General features: G+C 45.0%; 1 protein-coding gene across 4 annotated transcripts in view; it reads right to left on the bottom strand.

The window, feature by feature from the left end:
* The window catches only part of GNB1 (G protein subunit beta 1), a 116,407-nt gene that overhangs the window by 33,252 nt on the left and 66,152 nt on the right, over positions 1–17,003 (bottom strand). For all 4 annotated transcript variants that reach the window (XM_033228692.1, XM_033228690.1, XM_033228693.1 and 1 more), the window contains 2 exons: positions 11,739–11,841; positions 3,219–3,257 (listed from right to left, as the gene is read on the bottom strand). In XM_033228692.1, coding sequence (XP_033084583.1) covers positions 3,219–3,257; positions 11,739–11,795 — 96 coding nt within the window. In that variant the 5' untranslated portion in view covers positions 11,796–11,841. The remainder of the gene's footprint in view (positions 1–3,218; positions 3,258–11,738; positions 11,842–17,003) is intronic.

Raw genomic sequence — 17,003 nt, 5'->3', positions numbered from 1 at the left:
CTCCTCCTAGGTCTCTGAATTCTTTGAGAACTCACAACTCTTCTTCCTGACACCACACAGATGTCCCACACCACAATTTAATAGCTGGTTCCTACATCAGGCTATGTGTGGGCCAGGATGACACGTGCTTCTGCACGACCATCACTTGTAGTACTAGCTGTACACACACCAGCTGAGCCCATCCTACATACAGACACTGATGTTAATGGGTTCAGGCTGGCAAATGGAGTAAGTGGATCACAATAGCGGGTTTTTAAAAATGGACAGTCCAAAGTGCTTCTCAGAATTGAAATTCAGGTAATTCTATGTAGCCTAATTTTTTTTTTTTTTTTTTGAGGCGGAGTCTCGCTCTGTCGCCGGGACTGGAGTGCAGTGGCGCAATCTCGGCTCACTGCAAGCTCCGCCTCCCGGGTTTACGCCATTCTCCTGCCTCAGCCTCCCAAGTAGCTGGGACTACAGGCGCCCGCCACCTCGCCCAGCTAGTTTTTTGTATTTTTAGTAGAGACGGGGTTTCACCATGTTAGCCAGGATGGTCTTGATCTCCTGACCTCGTGATCCGCCCGTCTCGGCCTCCCAAAGTGCTGGGATTACAGGCTTGAGCCACCGCGCCAGGCCTTAGCCTAATTTTTTTTTTTTAACTTGCAATTTAACCTCAATAAAGTGCATCCCCTAAACCATCTGGACAATGTAAAAAACTTAATCATCGGCTCAAGCCTGTAATCCCAGCACTTTGGGAGGCCGAGACAGGCGGATCGCGAGGTCAAGAGATGGAGACCATCCTGGCTAACACGGTGAAACCTCGTCTCTACTAAAAAAAATATGAAAAACTAGCCGGGCGAGGTGGCGGGAGCCTGTAGTCCCAGCTACTCGGGAGGCTGAGGCAGGAGAATGGTGTGAACCCGGGAGACGGAGCTTGCAGTGAGCCGAGATCGCGCCACTGCACTCCAGCCTTGGCGACAGAACAAGACTTCGTCTCAAAAAACAAAAAAAAACAAAAAAAAACAAAAACTTAATCATCTTCAGAAGTAAGAATATAGTTTTTCTTTCACATTTCAGTCCAATTCTTTGGACTTTATTTTTATTATCTTTTTTTTTTTGAGATGGAGTCTCACTCTGTCGTCCAGGTTGGAGTGCGGTGGCGCGATCTTGGCTCACTGCAAGCTCCGCCTCCCGGGTTCACGCCATTCTCCTGCCTCAGCCTCCTGAGTAGCTGGGACTACAGTGCCACTACCACGCCTGGCTAATTTTTTGTATTTTTTTCAGTAGCTTCACCATGTTAGCCAGGATGGTCTCGATCTCCTGACCTCGTGATCCGCCCGTCTCGGCCTCCCAAAGTGCTGGGATTACAGGCGTGAGCCACCACACCCGGCCTTTTTTTCATTTTTGAGATGGAGTTTAGCTCTGTCTCCCAGGCTGGAGTGCAGTGGTGCAATCTTCGCTCACTGCAACCTCCGCCTCCCAGGTCCAAGTAATTCTCCTGCTTCAGCCTCCTGAGTAGCTGGGATTACAGGTGTGCACCACCACGCCTGGCTAATTTTTGTTTGTTTGTTTGTTTGTTTTGAGACGGAGTCTCGCTCTGTCACCCAAGCTGGAGTGCACTGGCCAGATCTCAGCTCACTGCAAGCTCTGCCTCCCGGTTCACGCCATTCTCCTGCCTCAGCCTCCCGAGTAGCTGGGACTACAGGCGCCTGCCACCTCGCCCGGCTAGTTTTTTTGTATTTTTTTTTTTTTTAGTAGAGACGGGGTTTCACCGTGTTAGCCAGGATGGTCTCAATCTCCTGACCTTGTGATCCGCCCGCCTCGGCCTCCCAAAGTGCTGGGATTACAGGCTTGAGCCACCGCGCCCGGCCAATTTTTGTATTTTAGTAGAGATGGGATTTCACCATGTTGGTCAGGCTAGTCTTGAACTCCTGACCTCAAGTGATCCACCTGCCTCAGCCTCCCAAAGTCCTGGGATGGACTTCATTCTTTTAATAAGGTAAAGTTCACATAACATCAAATTAACCATTTTTAAGTATACAGCTCAGTGGCATTTAGTACACTCACAGTGTTGTGCAACCACTGCCACCATCTGGTTCCAAAACATCTTCATCATTCAAAAGGAGACTCGACATTGATTTAGCAGTCACTCCCTGTTCTTCACTTCCTCTCCCTCTCTTCCCTAGCACCCCTGCTGGCCACTAGTCCACTCTGATTCAATGAATTTTACTATTCTAGATATTTCATATAAATAGAACCACACAATACACGGTCATTTCTATTTGGCTTCTTTCACATATCATAGTATTTGGGGGCTTATCCATGTTGCAGCCTTTGACTGTACTGAGGTCCATTTAACGGCTGATAATACTCCAGGGGGCGGGCGCTCCGCAATTTGTTTCTCCACTCATTCATTTATGCACATGTTGGTTGTTTCTACATTTTGGCTATTGTGAATGGTGCTGCTACAAACATCTATGCACATGTGTTTGTTTGAAAGCCAGTGTTCAATTCTGTTGCGCATATATTCACAGGTAGAACTGCTTAGTCACACAATAATTCTATGTGTAACTTTTTGAGGTATTACCAAATTGGATATTAGAAATCAAAGTTCTGAGGCAGATTCTGTTAAGGAGAGGAGCTTCAAAATACCTTATTTTAAGACAATAACAATATTTTACAACTATTACCCTCTGTAACAGGTAAATAATTATTTAAGGCTTGAGATATCTCCTTTTTATCTCAAAAAGCCACTCCATTTCCCATGCCTACCATCAGAACTTCTTTTTTTTTTTTTTTTTGAGACGGAGTCTCGCTCTGTCGCCCAGGCTGGAGTGCAGTGGCCGGATCTCAGCTCACTGCAAGCTCCGCCTCCCGGGTTTACGCCATTCTCCTGCCTCAGCCTCCCAAGTAGCTGGGACTACAGGCGCCCGCCACCTCGCCCGGCTAGTTTTTTTGTATTTTTTAGTAGAGACAGGGTTTCACCGTGTTAGCCAGGATGGTCTCGATCTCCTGACCTCGTGATCCGCCCGTCTCGGCCTCCCAAAGTGCTGGGATTACAGGCTTGAGCCACCGCGCCCGGCCAGAACGACTTCTTAATAAAAGCACTCCACACAGAGGCTTGACATCCTCACTGCACAGGAGAGAATCCGAGCAGAGCCCTCCCGAGGCTCCAGGTGTGGGTGCTGTGCCAGCCTCCTCACAGGCAGATGGCTCTGCGTGACTCAGTGGGCTCTTACCTGAGAGAGAGTTGCATCTGCACATGCTTTCCTGGCATCCTGGGAAGCAAGGACAGTGAGAAATTAGCAACGTTTCAGATACATTCAATCTTAGGTCCACACATACCAAAGTTTCAAAGAGAGCTTTCCTAAGCTGTCAGGAGTGAAAGCAGAATGTGAAAGAATGCCAGAGTCTCCTCGCATCTCAACACCCCATGATCTACTGCCATCTGTGGACTGTTCAGGCCACGCTGAACAGAGAATCAGTAACACCCAAATCTGTCTAAGGCCTGCAGCACAATATTCCTGGGGCCCCACAGCTGTGGTCAGGACTGAGGAGACCAAACTGCAAGCTGGGGTAGCACCCAAACACCCTAGGACCTGGTGCTGCCTGTGCCCTCACTGTTGCACAGGTTGGCACACACGTCTTGCTGTTTTGACAAAGCCCATCTAGGGTCAGGAAGGTTGTGGCCCAAAGAAAAAGTATAAAAAGGACCAGACATCCAGCCCAAAAACCTTTTCTTCAGATTGCATTAACTAAGTACTTTGTTGTCAAGAGAAACAATCATTAATTCTAAATTCTATGGAGGGCGCAGTCTCACGTCTGTAATCCCAGCACTTTGGGAAGCTGAGGCAGGAGGATTGCTTGAGCCCAGGAATTCAAGACCGGCCTGGGCAACAAAGTGAGACCTTGTCTCTACTAAAAATAACATTTAAAAATTTAAGGAAAACAGGCTGGACGCGGTGACTCACATCTGTAATCCCAGCACTTTGGGAGGCCGAGGTGGGTGGATCACCTGAGGTCAGGAGTTCGAGACCAGCCTGGCCAACATGGTGAAACCCTGTCTCTTCTAAAAATACAAAAATTAGCCGGGTGTGGTGGCGCATGCCTGTAATCCCAGCTACTCAGGAGGCTGAGGCAGGAGAATCGCTTGAACCCGGGAGGCGGAGGTTGCAGGGAGCCGAGACCGTACCACAGCACTCCAGTCTGGGCAATAGAGCAAGACTCCATCTCAAAAAATAATAATAATAATAATAAATAAACAAATAAATAAAGGAAAACGAAGAAAAATAAGTAAATTCCATGGAAAAAGAGCAAGGGACCTGAAGCCAGATAATCAGATGCACATGAGCCTCTCTGCTGCTCTCGTTTCTCCTCTATCCATGGCCTGTGGAAGCAGTAAGCACTGTAAAGGGACCCACCAATGCCAACACAAATGTCTTCATTACTAAGGGATCAATGTTACGAGAAAACAGACCTGGAAATCTCAAAAGAGAACGTATGTTTATAATAGGAAGATATCATAACAGAAAATAAAACAATGGCTTTAACGAAAAAAGGTTTAAAATTTGAGTGTGGGTATACTTTTTTTTTTAAATCACAATAATTTCTTTTTTTTTTTTTTTTTGAGACAGTCTCGCTCTGTCTTGCCCAGGCTGCAGTGCAGTGTTGCGATGTCAGCTTACTGCAGCCTCCACCTCCCAGGTTCAAGTGATTCTCCTGTCTCAGCCTCTTGAGTAGCTGGGACCACAGGCGTGCGCCACCACACCCAGCTAATTTTGTATTTTTAGTAGAGATGAGGTTTCACCATGTTGGCCAGGCTGGTCTAGAACTCCTGACCTCAGGTGATCCGCTCACCTTGGCCCCCCAAAGTGCTGGCATTACAGGCGTGAGCCACCCCGCCTGGCCTTTTTTTTTTTTTTTAAACGATGTATTTATTTATTTTTATGACAGGATCTGGCTCTGTTGCCCAGCCTGGAGTGCAGTGATGTCATCACAACTCACTGCAGCCTCGACCTCCTGGGCTCAGGTGACCCTCCCACCTCAGCCTCCTGAATAGCTGGGACTACAAGCATGCATCACTATGCCCAGCTAATTTCTATTTATTTAGTTAGTTTTTTTTTTGAGACGGAGTCTCACTCTGTCGCCCAGGCTGGGGTGCAATGGCCGGATCTCAGCTCACTGCAAGCTCCACCTCCCGGGTTTACACCATTCTCCTGCCTCAGCCTCCCGAGTAGCTGGGACTACAGGCGCCCGCCACCTCGCCTGGCTAGTTTTTTGTATTTTTTAGTAGAGACGGGGTTTCACTGTGTTAGCCAGGATGGTCTCGATCTCCTGACCTCGTGATCTGCCCGTCTCGGCCTCCCAAAGTGCTGGGATGACAGGCTTGAGCCACCGCGCCCGGCCTTATTTTTGTAGAGATAGGGATCTTGCCATGTTGCCTGTGGCTGGTCTTGAACTCCTGGGCTCAAAGGATCCTTCCCCCTTGGCCTCCCAAAGTGCTGGGATTACAGGCGAGAGCTACCACTCCCAGCTGACACTTTTTAGTAAGAAAAATGTGTTTATATGCTGTCATCTGACCACCTACTTTCAAAATGGCTAATGGCATGTGCAGCCCTTACAGGCGTGCATCCAAGTGCCCCACACGGGGGAAGTGGAGGACGAGTTCCCAGTGGTTCAGGTTTTTGGGGCAAACTGCTCACTGCAAATGATTTCTACTTTAGGAAGCTTGTGGGAATATTTATAAACCGATAATATGGAAATATATTGGTCAGGCGCAGTGGCTCATGCCTGTATTCCCAACACTTTAGGGGGCCAAGGTGGATGGATCACCTGAGGTCAGGAGTTCAAGCCTGGCCAACATGGTGAAACCCATCCCTACTAAAAATACAAAAATTAACCAGGCATGGTGGCTGGCACCTGTAATCGTAGCTATTCGGGGAGGCTGAGGCAGGAGAATCACTTGAACCTGGGAGGCGGAGGTTGCAGTGAGCTGAGATCACACTTTTGTACTCCAGCCCAGGTGACAGAGCAAGACTCTGTTTCAGAAAAAAAAGGAAATATATTGAGATTATTATAAATATACAAATTTATACATTCCAAATTCATCTTTAGTTAAGCTCTTTTTTTTTTTTTTTTGAGACGGAGTCTCGCTCTGTCGCCCAGGCTGGAGTGCAGTGGCCGGATCTCAGCTCACTGCAAGCTCCGCCTCCCGGGTTCACGCCATTCTCCTGCCTCAGCCTCCCGAGTAGCTGGGACTACAGGCGCCGCCACCTCGCCCGGCTAGTTTTTTGTAGTTTTTTTAGTAGAGACGGGGTCACCGTGTTAGCCAGGATGGTCTCAATCTCCTGACCTCGTGATTCGCCCGTCTCGGCCTCCCAAAGTGCTGGGATTACAGGCTTGAGCCACCGCGCCCGGCCTTAGTTAAGCTCTTATTGGTCATTCTGCTTATAATTAAGACACACACAAAAAACCGAGTATTTCTATGCAAGCAGTAACATTTGGAGTAACGGGGATGAAGAACACTTAGAGTAGCAAAAGCCTTTTTGTCAATGACTGTTACCTGGCAAGTACCGAGTTTAATATTTGTTTGTGAATACTATTCTTGTTGATGTTATAGCCTTTGATTTTAAAACATCATAAGAAAATTTAAAACGGAGAAAATAAAACATGAGATTTAAGCAACTTCCCCCTGGTTAGTATTCAAAGACTAAAATGAGTTTCTTAAGGTACAGTGTAACAGACTGTGCTGATACTACTGTTAAACAGAAGGAAAAACTACTGTAAAAACAAAATACAGATAACTTCAATTCAATCTTTATTTTAGCCAATAACCAGCTACGTAACTGAGTGCAGCACTCTGGAGAACAGAAACCTTCAACTTTTAAAACTGTAGGAAGAAGTCTTTCAATGGAAACAAGCTCTATAACTGCTTAACAAATAATAAAATCTTCAAGTTCCTTCAGATTAATTTCCAGTTTAATGGACTCCTGCAGATACATATTATGATGTCCACTTAAACCAGAGATGAACATATCCAAGCCATTTATCAGTTGATTTCTCATCCTTTTTGGATTTATGTCAAATGACACAGTAACACACTTACTTTGGGGTTTCATCCCAAATTAAAGCCTGGGCCCTGCTCAGCGTGGAGTTGCAGAATGTTTTGGACCAGGCATCCAGTGCAGCTGCCTCTCACATGAATGGACCCTGCTCCCTCGCATTGGCTGGCATGCCGCTCCAGAACACATCTACACCTGTGCATCCTGCGGAGCTTTTCTTACTCTATCAGCTACTCTGTGTATTTTAAGGCACATCATGTTTTACTCAGCATCCCTTTGAGAGCCTGTGTTTCCTCAATAATAATCAAAAGGAGCATGCAAGATCCTTTAAGGGTCTCTTGGCTGAAAAACGAATCTAAGAAAGAAAACAACCCCTTTTAGAATCATCTACAATTTCTTGTTTGATTCACTATGCTCTGCATTCTTCAACAAGCACGTATTCCTTGGGCAATCAGGAAAAAATGTTCTACATTTTAAAAATAAGTCTTCCTTTACCATTTGGGGTAAAAGGACTTCAACAGCTGTTGCTGTCCCTGTCTCGTGCAAAGGAACTAACACAGCGCGGTTCCTGGCACTTCAGAGACAAAGCAGCTATAGGCGCCTCTTCTAGTGAACGTCCCGCTACGGGGGCCATGAGCTGCACGTGGCTGCTGACACAGGAAATGGAACCAGGAGAACTGGGAGAAAAACTGTCAAATATTTCAATTAAAATGTATTAATTACATATTGAATAATAATATTTTAGATATATTGCCTTAGATAAAATTTGTTGGGCCAGGCGTGGTGGTTCACACCTGCCGGCACTTTGGGACGCCGAGGCAGGAAGATCTCTTGAGCCCAGGAGTTCGAGACCAGCCTGAGCAACATGGAGGACTCTGTCTCTACAAAAATAAAAAAAATCAGCCAGGTGTGGCAGCATGCTCCTGTAGTCCCAGCCACTGGGGAGACTGCAGTGAGCTGTGATTGCACCACTGCTCTCCAGCTTGGATGACTGACAGAGACCCTGTCTCAAAACACACAAACAAAAAACCGAAAAAACCTTGTTAGGGTTAATTCCACCTGTTTCTGTTTCCTTTCTTTTTATTCTTTTTAAAGAGACAGGGTCTTCCTACCTTACACAGGATCGTCTCAAACTTTTGGGCTCATGCAATCCTCTTGCCTTGGCCTCCCAAAGTACTGGGATTAAAGGCATGAGCCATGGTGCCCAGCCATATCTCCTTTTACTTTTTTTTTTTTTTTTGAGACAGAGTCTCGCTCTGTCTCCCAGACTGCAGTGTGCAGTGGCGCAATCTTGGCTCACTGCAAGCTCCGCCTCCTGGGTTCACACCATTCTTCTGCCTCAGCCTCCCAAGTAGTTGGGACTACAGGTGCCCACCACCACCAACCACGCCTGGCTAATTTTTCTTTTAGTAGAGACGGGGTTTCACCGTGTTAGCCAGGATGGTCTTGATCTCCTGACCTCGTGATCCACCTGCCTCAGCCTCCCAAAGTGCTGGGATTACAGGCGTGAGCCACTGTGCCCGGCCTCTTTTTACATTTTTTATGTGGCAACAAGAGCATGTGGGGAATGTCACGTGACATTCGTGCCAGCCCAAGAGGGAGCCCCCTGTGCAAGAAGGCCCTGGGGAATTCACAATGTGACAGGGCCCAAACCTCGGGAGGAGGTGCAACAGCTCCTTTTGGCCTTAATTTTTAAAATTTGGTTGTCTTTCACCTGTGCCATACAAGCTCTTTCCATCTGCTATGAATAGATTCAAGTCTACTATTTGTGAACAATTTACAGCTGTCAGAAAAGTGAAATTTCTTCAAATAGGCCAAATCACACTACTATTTAAGACATTTTCAGGATAAATTTTAAAATTCTGATTTCTAGGCCATGCATGGTGGCTCACGCCTGTAATCCCAGCACTTTGGGAGGCTGAGGAGGGCAGATCGCAAGGTCAGGAGATCGAGACCATCCTGGCTAATGTGGTGAAACCACATCTCTACTAAAAGTACAAAAAATTAGCCGGGTGTGGTGGCGGGCGCCTATAGTCCCAGCTCCTCAGGAGGCCAAGGCAGGATGAACCCAGAAGGAGCTTGCAATGAGTTGAAATCGCACCACTGCACTCCAGCCTGGGCAAGACAGTGAGACTCTCAAAAAAAAAAAAACAAAAATCTGATTTCTGTAAGAAGAAATATAGTCTCCAAAGCAGGTGGTAAACAGCTGAGTGTGTTTTGAACCCTTCAAAAGAAAACCCAATTAGATTATTATTAAACAACAACATAACAGTTTGCTTTTCTTTTTTACATGCCAAAAACCATGCTGACTTAAACTGCAGAAGCTTAGAAGCTTCAGTAAGTCAGGTAAAATTTGAATATCTTTTGATTTTATTTAAATAGGTATTTCAGAGAATAATTTTATATCAAACTACATATTTCAGAACACATTTATTAATTCTGGGGGAGGGGACATGTTAAACAAGTCTGATCGGAGCAAACTTAAAAAAATCTAAGTCTTCCCTATTAAGATATTTTCCTTATATAAGATCTTTTAAATGTTAAAATTTGAAATTCTTACAATAGAGGATATTTTGTTTTCTCTTTGGCTGTAAATCTCAGAGAATTCCATTATTTTTTCTCAAGTTCAGGAACAAAGTTGCCTAAAATGATATTGGTGTTTCTTTCTCCAAATCCTGGTCGGCTTTCTAAACATGTAATTGGCCGTTTAAAAGGAAATATTAGGCTTCATCCTTGCACTGGAGTCAGAAAAATAAACTATGTTATGTTATGTTATGATTTTATTTTATTTATTTTATTTTACTGTATTTTGAGAAGGCGTCTCACTTTGTCACCCAGGCTGCAGTGCAGTGGTGCGATCACAGCTCACTATACCGTCTCGACCTCCTGGGCTCAAGTGATCCTCCCAAGTAGCTCGGACTGCAGGTGTGCACCACCATGCCTAGCTTATAAACTGTTATTTAGATATGTACTGAATGTTGTCAGCTTCCCGTACAGTGACACTCTGAAGAACAGCTAAAGCTTGACAGAGCAAACAAGAATAAGACAAAGCTCAGCCGGGCGCGGTGGCTCATGACTGTAATCCCAGCACTTTGGGAGGCCGAGACGGGCGGATCACAAGGTCAGGAGATGGAGACCATCCTGGTAACATGGTGAAACCCCGTCTCTACTAAAAATACAAAAAATTAGCTGGGCATGGTGGCGGGCGCCTGTAGTCCCAGCTACTCGGGAGGCTGAGGCAGGAGAATGGCGTGAACCTGGGAGGTGGAGCTTGCAGTGAGATCGCGCCACCGCACTCTAGCCTGGGCGACAGAGCAAAACTCTGTCTCAAAAAATAAATAAATAAAAAGAATAAGAGAAAGATCTTACATCAAATGGAAAAAACCTAAAAACATACTGAAGACCTGGTTTTTCCCGAGAAGTCTGCCTCTTTTTCTCTTACTCTTCACATCAGTGGTTTCAGAAAGGAAATATATACTTATATTAATTGTTTCTCTATAAAATATTTACTATAAGTACTGCTTCACAAAAGTAGGAGGAGCAGAAGGAATTCCATTTAGACCTACTGTTCCTCACTTTTCAGAAAGTTATGAGGCAAGAGAATTGTTTGAACCCAGGAGGCAGAGGTTGCAGTGAGAAGAGAGAGCGCCACTGCACTCCAGCCTGGGCACAACAGAGCGAAACTCTCTCAAAAAAAAGTTTATGAACTCTGTAATTTAACATCCTGTATCAGTCACAGACTGAAATTTAATGTTTCAGAATTCTGTGAAAGGTATTCTTTTCACAGTGCAGTTTATTTACGCACGGTTGTTTTTATCTTCAATTTTTGTTATTTTTCAGGGTCTTGCTCTGTCGCCCAGGCTGGAGGGCAGTGGCGCCATTGACTCACTGGCACCTCCGCCTCCCGGGTTCAAGTGGTTCTCTGACCTCGGCCTCCCAAGTAGCTGGGACCACAGGCCACACCGCCACACCCAGCTAATGTCCTCCCGAGGAGCTGGGACCACAGGCCACACCGCCACACCTGGCTAATGTTTACATTTCTTGTAGAGATGGGGTTTCACTATGTTGCCCCGGCTGGTCTCAAACTCCCGACCTCAAGTGATCTGCCCATCTAAGCCTCCCAAACCGCTGGGATTCCAGGCATGAGCCCCTGTACCCAGCCGCTATCTTGGATTTAGATATATCTGCTCCACCTAGCAGTCTATCAGAAGCTGTAGATTCCAATCATCACTGCTAGGGAAGATCTCCTTTCAAAATTAGGAAAAAAATACATCAGATATACCTGAAATACTTTTTTTTAATTGTTGTTAATACTCTTATTTTTAAGCAAGATTTCTGCTGTCAATAGTCCCAATATTCAGGAGAAGGAGGCAGATACCACAGTTTGATCAGTGGCCCAGAGTATAACAAACAAATTTTCAAGGTTATGATAAAAAATGCAAAAGACACTTATAAATTCTATAGAGACATCTGGTGTATATTCAAATAACAAATTGTATACCGAAAGCAAAATCCCGAAAACAATGTACTAGGCCAAGTATCTAGATCTATAATTAGTACACCCTGGGCCAACTAAGATTCAATTTCAATATAAAACACAGAACAAGTCATCCTATAAATCATTTTTCCTAAAACAAATTCCAACAGCTAACCTAAAACTCAAATGATTAATAAAACCAAGCACACACAACTACATACTCGAATCTGGTTTTTAAGTTGCTCGGCCTCCTGCCGTAACTGGTCAAGCTCACTCATCTTCTGATCTTAGTGCTCTTCGATGCCACCTCCAAGAATGTGAGATCTGAAACAGAAAGACAAGCACAAACAATAAACAACTGTTGAGTAATTTAAGGAAGCAGGTTAGAAAAGTAAATTGAAAGTTTAAGGTGGGCACGGTGGCTCAAGCCTGTAATTCCAGCACTTTGAGAGGCCGAGGCGGGCAGATCATGAGGTCAGGAGTTCGAGACCATCCTGGCTAGCACGGTGAAACCCCTTCTCTACTAAAAATACAAAATAAATTAGCCAGGCACGGTGGCGGGAGCCTCTAGTCCCAGCTACTCTGGAGGCTGAGGCAGGAGAATGGTGTGAACCCAGGAGGCAGAGCTTGCAGTAAGCCAAGATTGCGCCACTGCACTCCAGCCTGGGCGACAGAGCAAGACTCCATCTCAAAAAAAAAAAAAAAAGGAAAATTTGAGAACTATGGTCTCATTACAAATCAGAGAACTTTACTTCAGCATTCATCAGAACTTATAAAATGCCTAAGTAGGGCCAGGTAAATAAAATATAATTATGATTATTTACTGGCTTTGCATAATATTACAATGTCTAAAATACTAGTCAACATATGGTGGTGGGTTATAAAAATAAAAATCTGTTAAGCATTTGACATTTAGACCAGGTGTGGTGGCTTATACCTGTAATCCCAACATTTTGGGAGGCCAAGGCAGGTGGACCACTTGAGGTCAGGAGTTCAAAACCAGCCTGGCCAACATGGTGAAACCCCGTCTCCACTAAAAATACGAAAATTAGCTGGGCATGGTGGTGCACGCCTGTAATCCCAGCTACTTGGGAGGCTGAGGTAGAAGACTCGTTTGAACATGGGAGGCAGAGGTTGCAGTGAGCCAAGATCACACCACTGCATTCTGGTCTGGGTGACAGAGCGAGACTCCATCTCAAAATAAAAAAAATAAAACCTGACATTTAGGATAGCTATCACATGCAGACCTAGAGGAAGTTACTGCAGGGAATGGGGGTCAGTGGCAACCTGGCAACCAAGAATCTCAAAGCCACCTCATCTCAGTAATCATTTTTTTTTTTTTTTTTTTTTGAGACGGAGTCTCGCTCTGTCACCCGGGCTGGAGTGCAGTGGCCGGATCTCAGCTCACTGCAAGCTCCGCCTCCCAGGTTCCCGCCATTCTCCTGCCTCAGCCTCCCAAGTAACTGGGACTACAGGCGCCCGCCACCTCGCCCGGCTAGTTTTTTGTATTTTTAGTAGAGACGGGGTTTCACCGTGTTAGCCAGGATGGTCTCGATCTCCTGACCTCGTGATCCACCCGTCTCGGCCCCGCAAAGTGCTGGGATTACAGGCTTGAGCCACCGCGCCCGGCCCATCTCAGTAATCATGAACCGCTACTGGTCAAAAGCTGTCAGGATGTTCGCATGGCAATCCTAAGAGCACACAGGGTGGTGTCCAGCAGTTTTTTGGCTCAGGGACAACCCACTCTCCCACCCAGGTGAGCCGCGGGGTCCCAGCAGGCTCAGAAACAACACCTTAATCCTTACAGGTACAGGCTAAATCAGGCTCAGTGCAAGCCGCCCTGCCTGTTCACCCTACTCATGTTAGACAATATTCCTGAAATCACAGTAAAAACTAACTCACCTTGTTAAACAACAGACTTATTTTCCCAAGAGAATGTCATAAATGGAGGCTGTGTTTCTGACCAAGATCTTGGCTGTTAATCGTTAAGTATGACTGAAGTATAACAAAGCTGAGGATACAGTTGCTAATGTCTTTAATCCCTTACAATTAGCTCTCATATGCAAGCACTTCAATTTCCTCTATAAATTACACAGAGGATCAATTTTACCATTATAACTTTTGTGTAAAAGTCAAAAGGTTAATATAATATACATCAAAATCTAATTGACAGCAGTTATTTTCTTGAGATCAAAACCCACCTGTGGGAAATTATCCGATGACCTAAGCAGCTCAGCTGTCACAGTTTCCAGTCTAAACTTTCCTAGTGTGCATAGAGGAATTCGAATGACCTACAGTATAGATACTTGATGTCTACAATCCACGAACAAGAAAGGCCTGCAAGGCATGCGCCATGACATGAGTGTGCAGACCAGGCATCCTGTTGCCACCGCTCTCTGGAGAGGCAGGGTGCACGGCAACACAGTGTCAGAAATAGGTGTTTCTAAAGGCATTATTTTAAACGGATGTTTTAATCACGACGAAAACTTCACTAAGGGAAAATACCTTAGTCCTCCCTACACACATGGAGCATCACTGGAATTAGGTATGGACAAGGTCACACCTCAAGGGCAGTTTATTCTTAAAGGGTAAGACTGGTTAATTCTCTCCCTGGTTTTCACATATAAATTCTAAGGACTACAACTTATGAATGTTAATGTGTGGAACAGTAAGAGTGCCAGGACAATATGAGTAGCGTCTCAAATGGATTCTGTTCGGATGCCTTCTGCCTTGCATTCTTTCTGCATGCCCTGACACTACTCACTTGTATTTCACACATGATTATGTTATATTATGTACACAATTTTACAGAGTTGGGGGTAGTTTTGTTTTACCAGCACCCCCCATGCATAATAGAGAATTGTTCTTAGTCTGTAAAGCTACTTTAATCCTTCCAAAATCAACATGAAGAAAACAAGTTAATGTTATGAAGTACCCTGAATTGAACTGCTTTAGTTAACACACACAGTTTCTGATCCTAATTTAAACACTATAAAGTAAAGCTAATTTTTATATATGGGACTAAAAACAACAAACTCCTGGGATCTGGGGAAAGAGAAAAAGCATGTTCTGAGATGCCTCAAAAATGATGTTCCAGCTGGGGGCAGTAGCTCACGCCTGTAATCCCAGCACTTTGGGAGGCTGCAGAGGGTGGATCATCCGAGGTCAGGAGTTTGAGACCAGCATGGTTAACATGGCAAAATCCCATCTTTACTAAAAATACAAAAATTAGCCGGGCGTGGTGGTGCATGCCTGTAGTCCCAGCTACTCGAGATGCTGAGGCAGGAGAATCGCTTGAACCTGGGAGGTGGAGGCTGCAGTGAGCCAAGATCTCGCCACTGCACTCCAGCCTGGGCAACAACAACGAAACTCTGTCGCAAAAAAAAAAAGAGATGTTCCTTGTGGCTGGAGGGTGGTGGGTGGGGGTTTAAAGGCCGAAATTCCATCATTAGGTGGGATAACTCCTGAAATCTTATATACTGCTTTTAATTAGATGTTCTTTTTACGTATTATACAAGAACATGTACACAACAATCACCCAGCTATATGTCGAGACTAGAGAAACAAATTTACCAAAAATCTAAGTATCTTTAAAATGAGCTCAACATAACTTTGTGACCTCACAAAATTTCAGAAGTAGTAACACCAAAACTTGCTAACTTTCATCTTTAGTCCCATGAAAACAGAACACAACCAGATGGACTTCTTTTTCATAGTTAATAGCAGAAATTATTATAGCTCTCTCCTGTGCCGACATTTGAGTTTCAATCAAGAGACTCAAAACCTATGTTTGTCCATTTTTTTAAAAAAGCGTATTCCTGGCGGGGCATGGTGACCTGTAATCCCAACACTTTAGGAGGTCAAGTCGGGAGGACTGCTTGAACCCAGCAGTTTGCGACCAGCCTGGGCAATATGGCAAAACGCTGTATACACAGACACACACACACTCACACACACTCTCGCCTATTTTTGTTAGCAATAAAAATAAATTTCCTCGTAAGACTCTCTTCAATCCACATACAGAAGTGATAAGAGATATCTATTGTCAGGCATTTCACTTTTTCTTTTAAATTACATTCTGTAGTCTCCAGGATAAAGATATATATTTTCTTTTCTTTTTTGAGACAGAGTTTTGCTCTTATCACCCAGGCTGGAGTGCAGTGACGTAATCTCAGCCCACTGCAACCTCTGCCTCCCAGGTTCAAGTGATTCTTTTGCCTCAGCCTCCCTAGTAGCTGGGATTACGGGCGCATGCTACCACGCTCGCCTAATTTTTGTATTTTTAGTAGAGCCGGGGTTTCACCACGTTGGCCAGGCTGGTAAGGAACTCCTGACCTCAGGCGATCCGCCCGCCTCGGCCTCCCAAATGCTGGGATTACAGGTATGAGTCACCACGCCCAGCCTAAAAACGTATTTTCTAAAATCAAATTAAAAAAAAAAACTTTTGGAAATAAACCCAATGATCAGTACCATCTTTTTGTAATGTGGACACGCCCCACGAACACCCTGTGCAGCAGTCCAGGCACAGTGAATGGCTGATGGGATAAGGCAGGAGAGATGAGAAAGCGTGGCCACCACATTCCCCATGGGCTGCAAGAGCACCAGGTGCCAGGAAGAGAGAACTTAAGGGAAGCAAACAACCTTCTGATTCCCATAAACTAACAGCCCTCCCAGTGGCTCTTAGTTCATCTTTACCATGAAGACAGTGAACGAAACAAAAATGGAACAAGAGTACAAAGCATGATGCTTTTGTGTGTACAAAAAGGACAAACACCAATGCCAGAGCAAGCCATCTTTTTTTTTTTTTTTGAGATGGAATTTCACTCTTGTTGCTCAGGCTAGAGTACAGTGGCACAGTGCTGGCTCACTGTAACCTCTGCCTCCTGAGTTCAAGCGATTCATCTCCTGCCTCAACCTCCCGAGTAGCTGGGATTACAGGCACGCGCCACCACGCCTGGCTAATTTTTTTGTATTTTTAGTAGAGACGGGGTTTCCTCATATTGGCCAGGCTGGTCTCGAACTCCTGACCTCAGGTGATGCACCCGCCTTGGCCTCCCAAAGTGCTGGGATTACAGGCGTGAGCTACCACACCCGGCCCGCCATCTTTTTTCTAGACACGTCAGATGTTAATGGTGTTGTTTTTGGAGACAGAGAAACAGGTGAGCAGCTTTTATTCTTCTCATTATTCTCCAAATATAGTTTGCTTACTAACCCCCCTACACACCAACACACAAAGTTAACAGAGGCTAATCTGGGGTCCTAGAATCAAGAAAGATTAAAAAAAAAATTTTCTTTATACTCTTCAGTTTAAATAAAATAAGTTAAAGTTACATCTTTAAAAAAACGCCTGTGAGGGTCTCACACTGTTGCCCAGGCTGGAGTGAGTGGCACGATCATAGCTCACTGAAGTTCAAGCCATCCTTCTACCTTAGCCTCCAGAGTAGCCAGGACTACAAGCAGACACCACCTATTACACCCAGCTATTT

Source organism: Trachypithecus francoisi, unplaced genomic scaffold (genome assembly GCF_009764315.1).
Source record: "Trachypithecus francoisi isolate TF-2019V2 unplaced genomic scaffold, Tfra_2.0 Lachesis_group12, whole genome shotgun sequence".
NCBI classification, from domain to species: domain Eukaryota; kingdom Metazoa; phylum Chordata; class Mammalia; order Primates; family Cercopithecidae; genus Trachypithecus; species Trachypithecus francoisi.
This window is presented reverse-complemented; position numbering and strand designations above follow the sequence as displayed.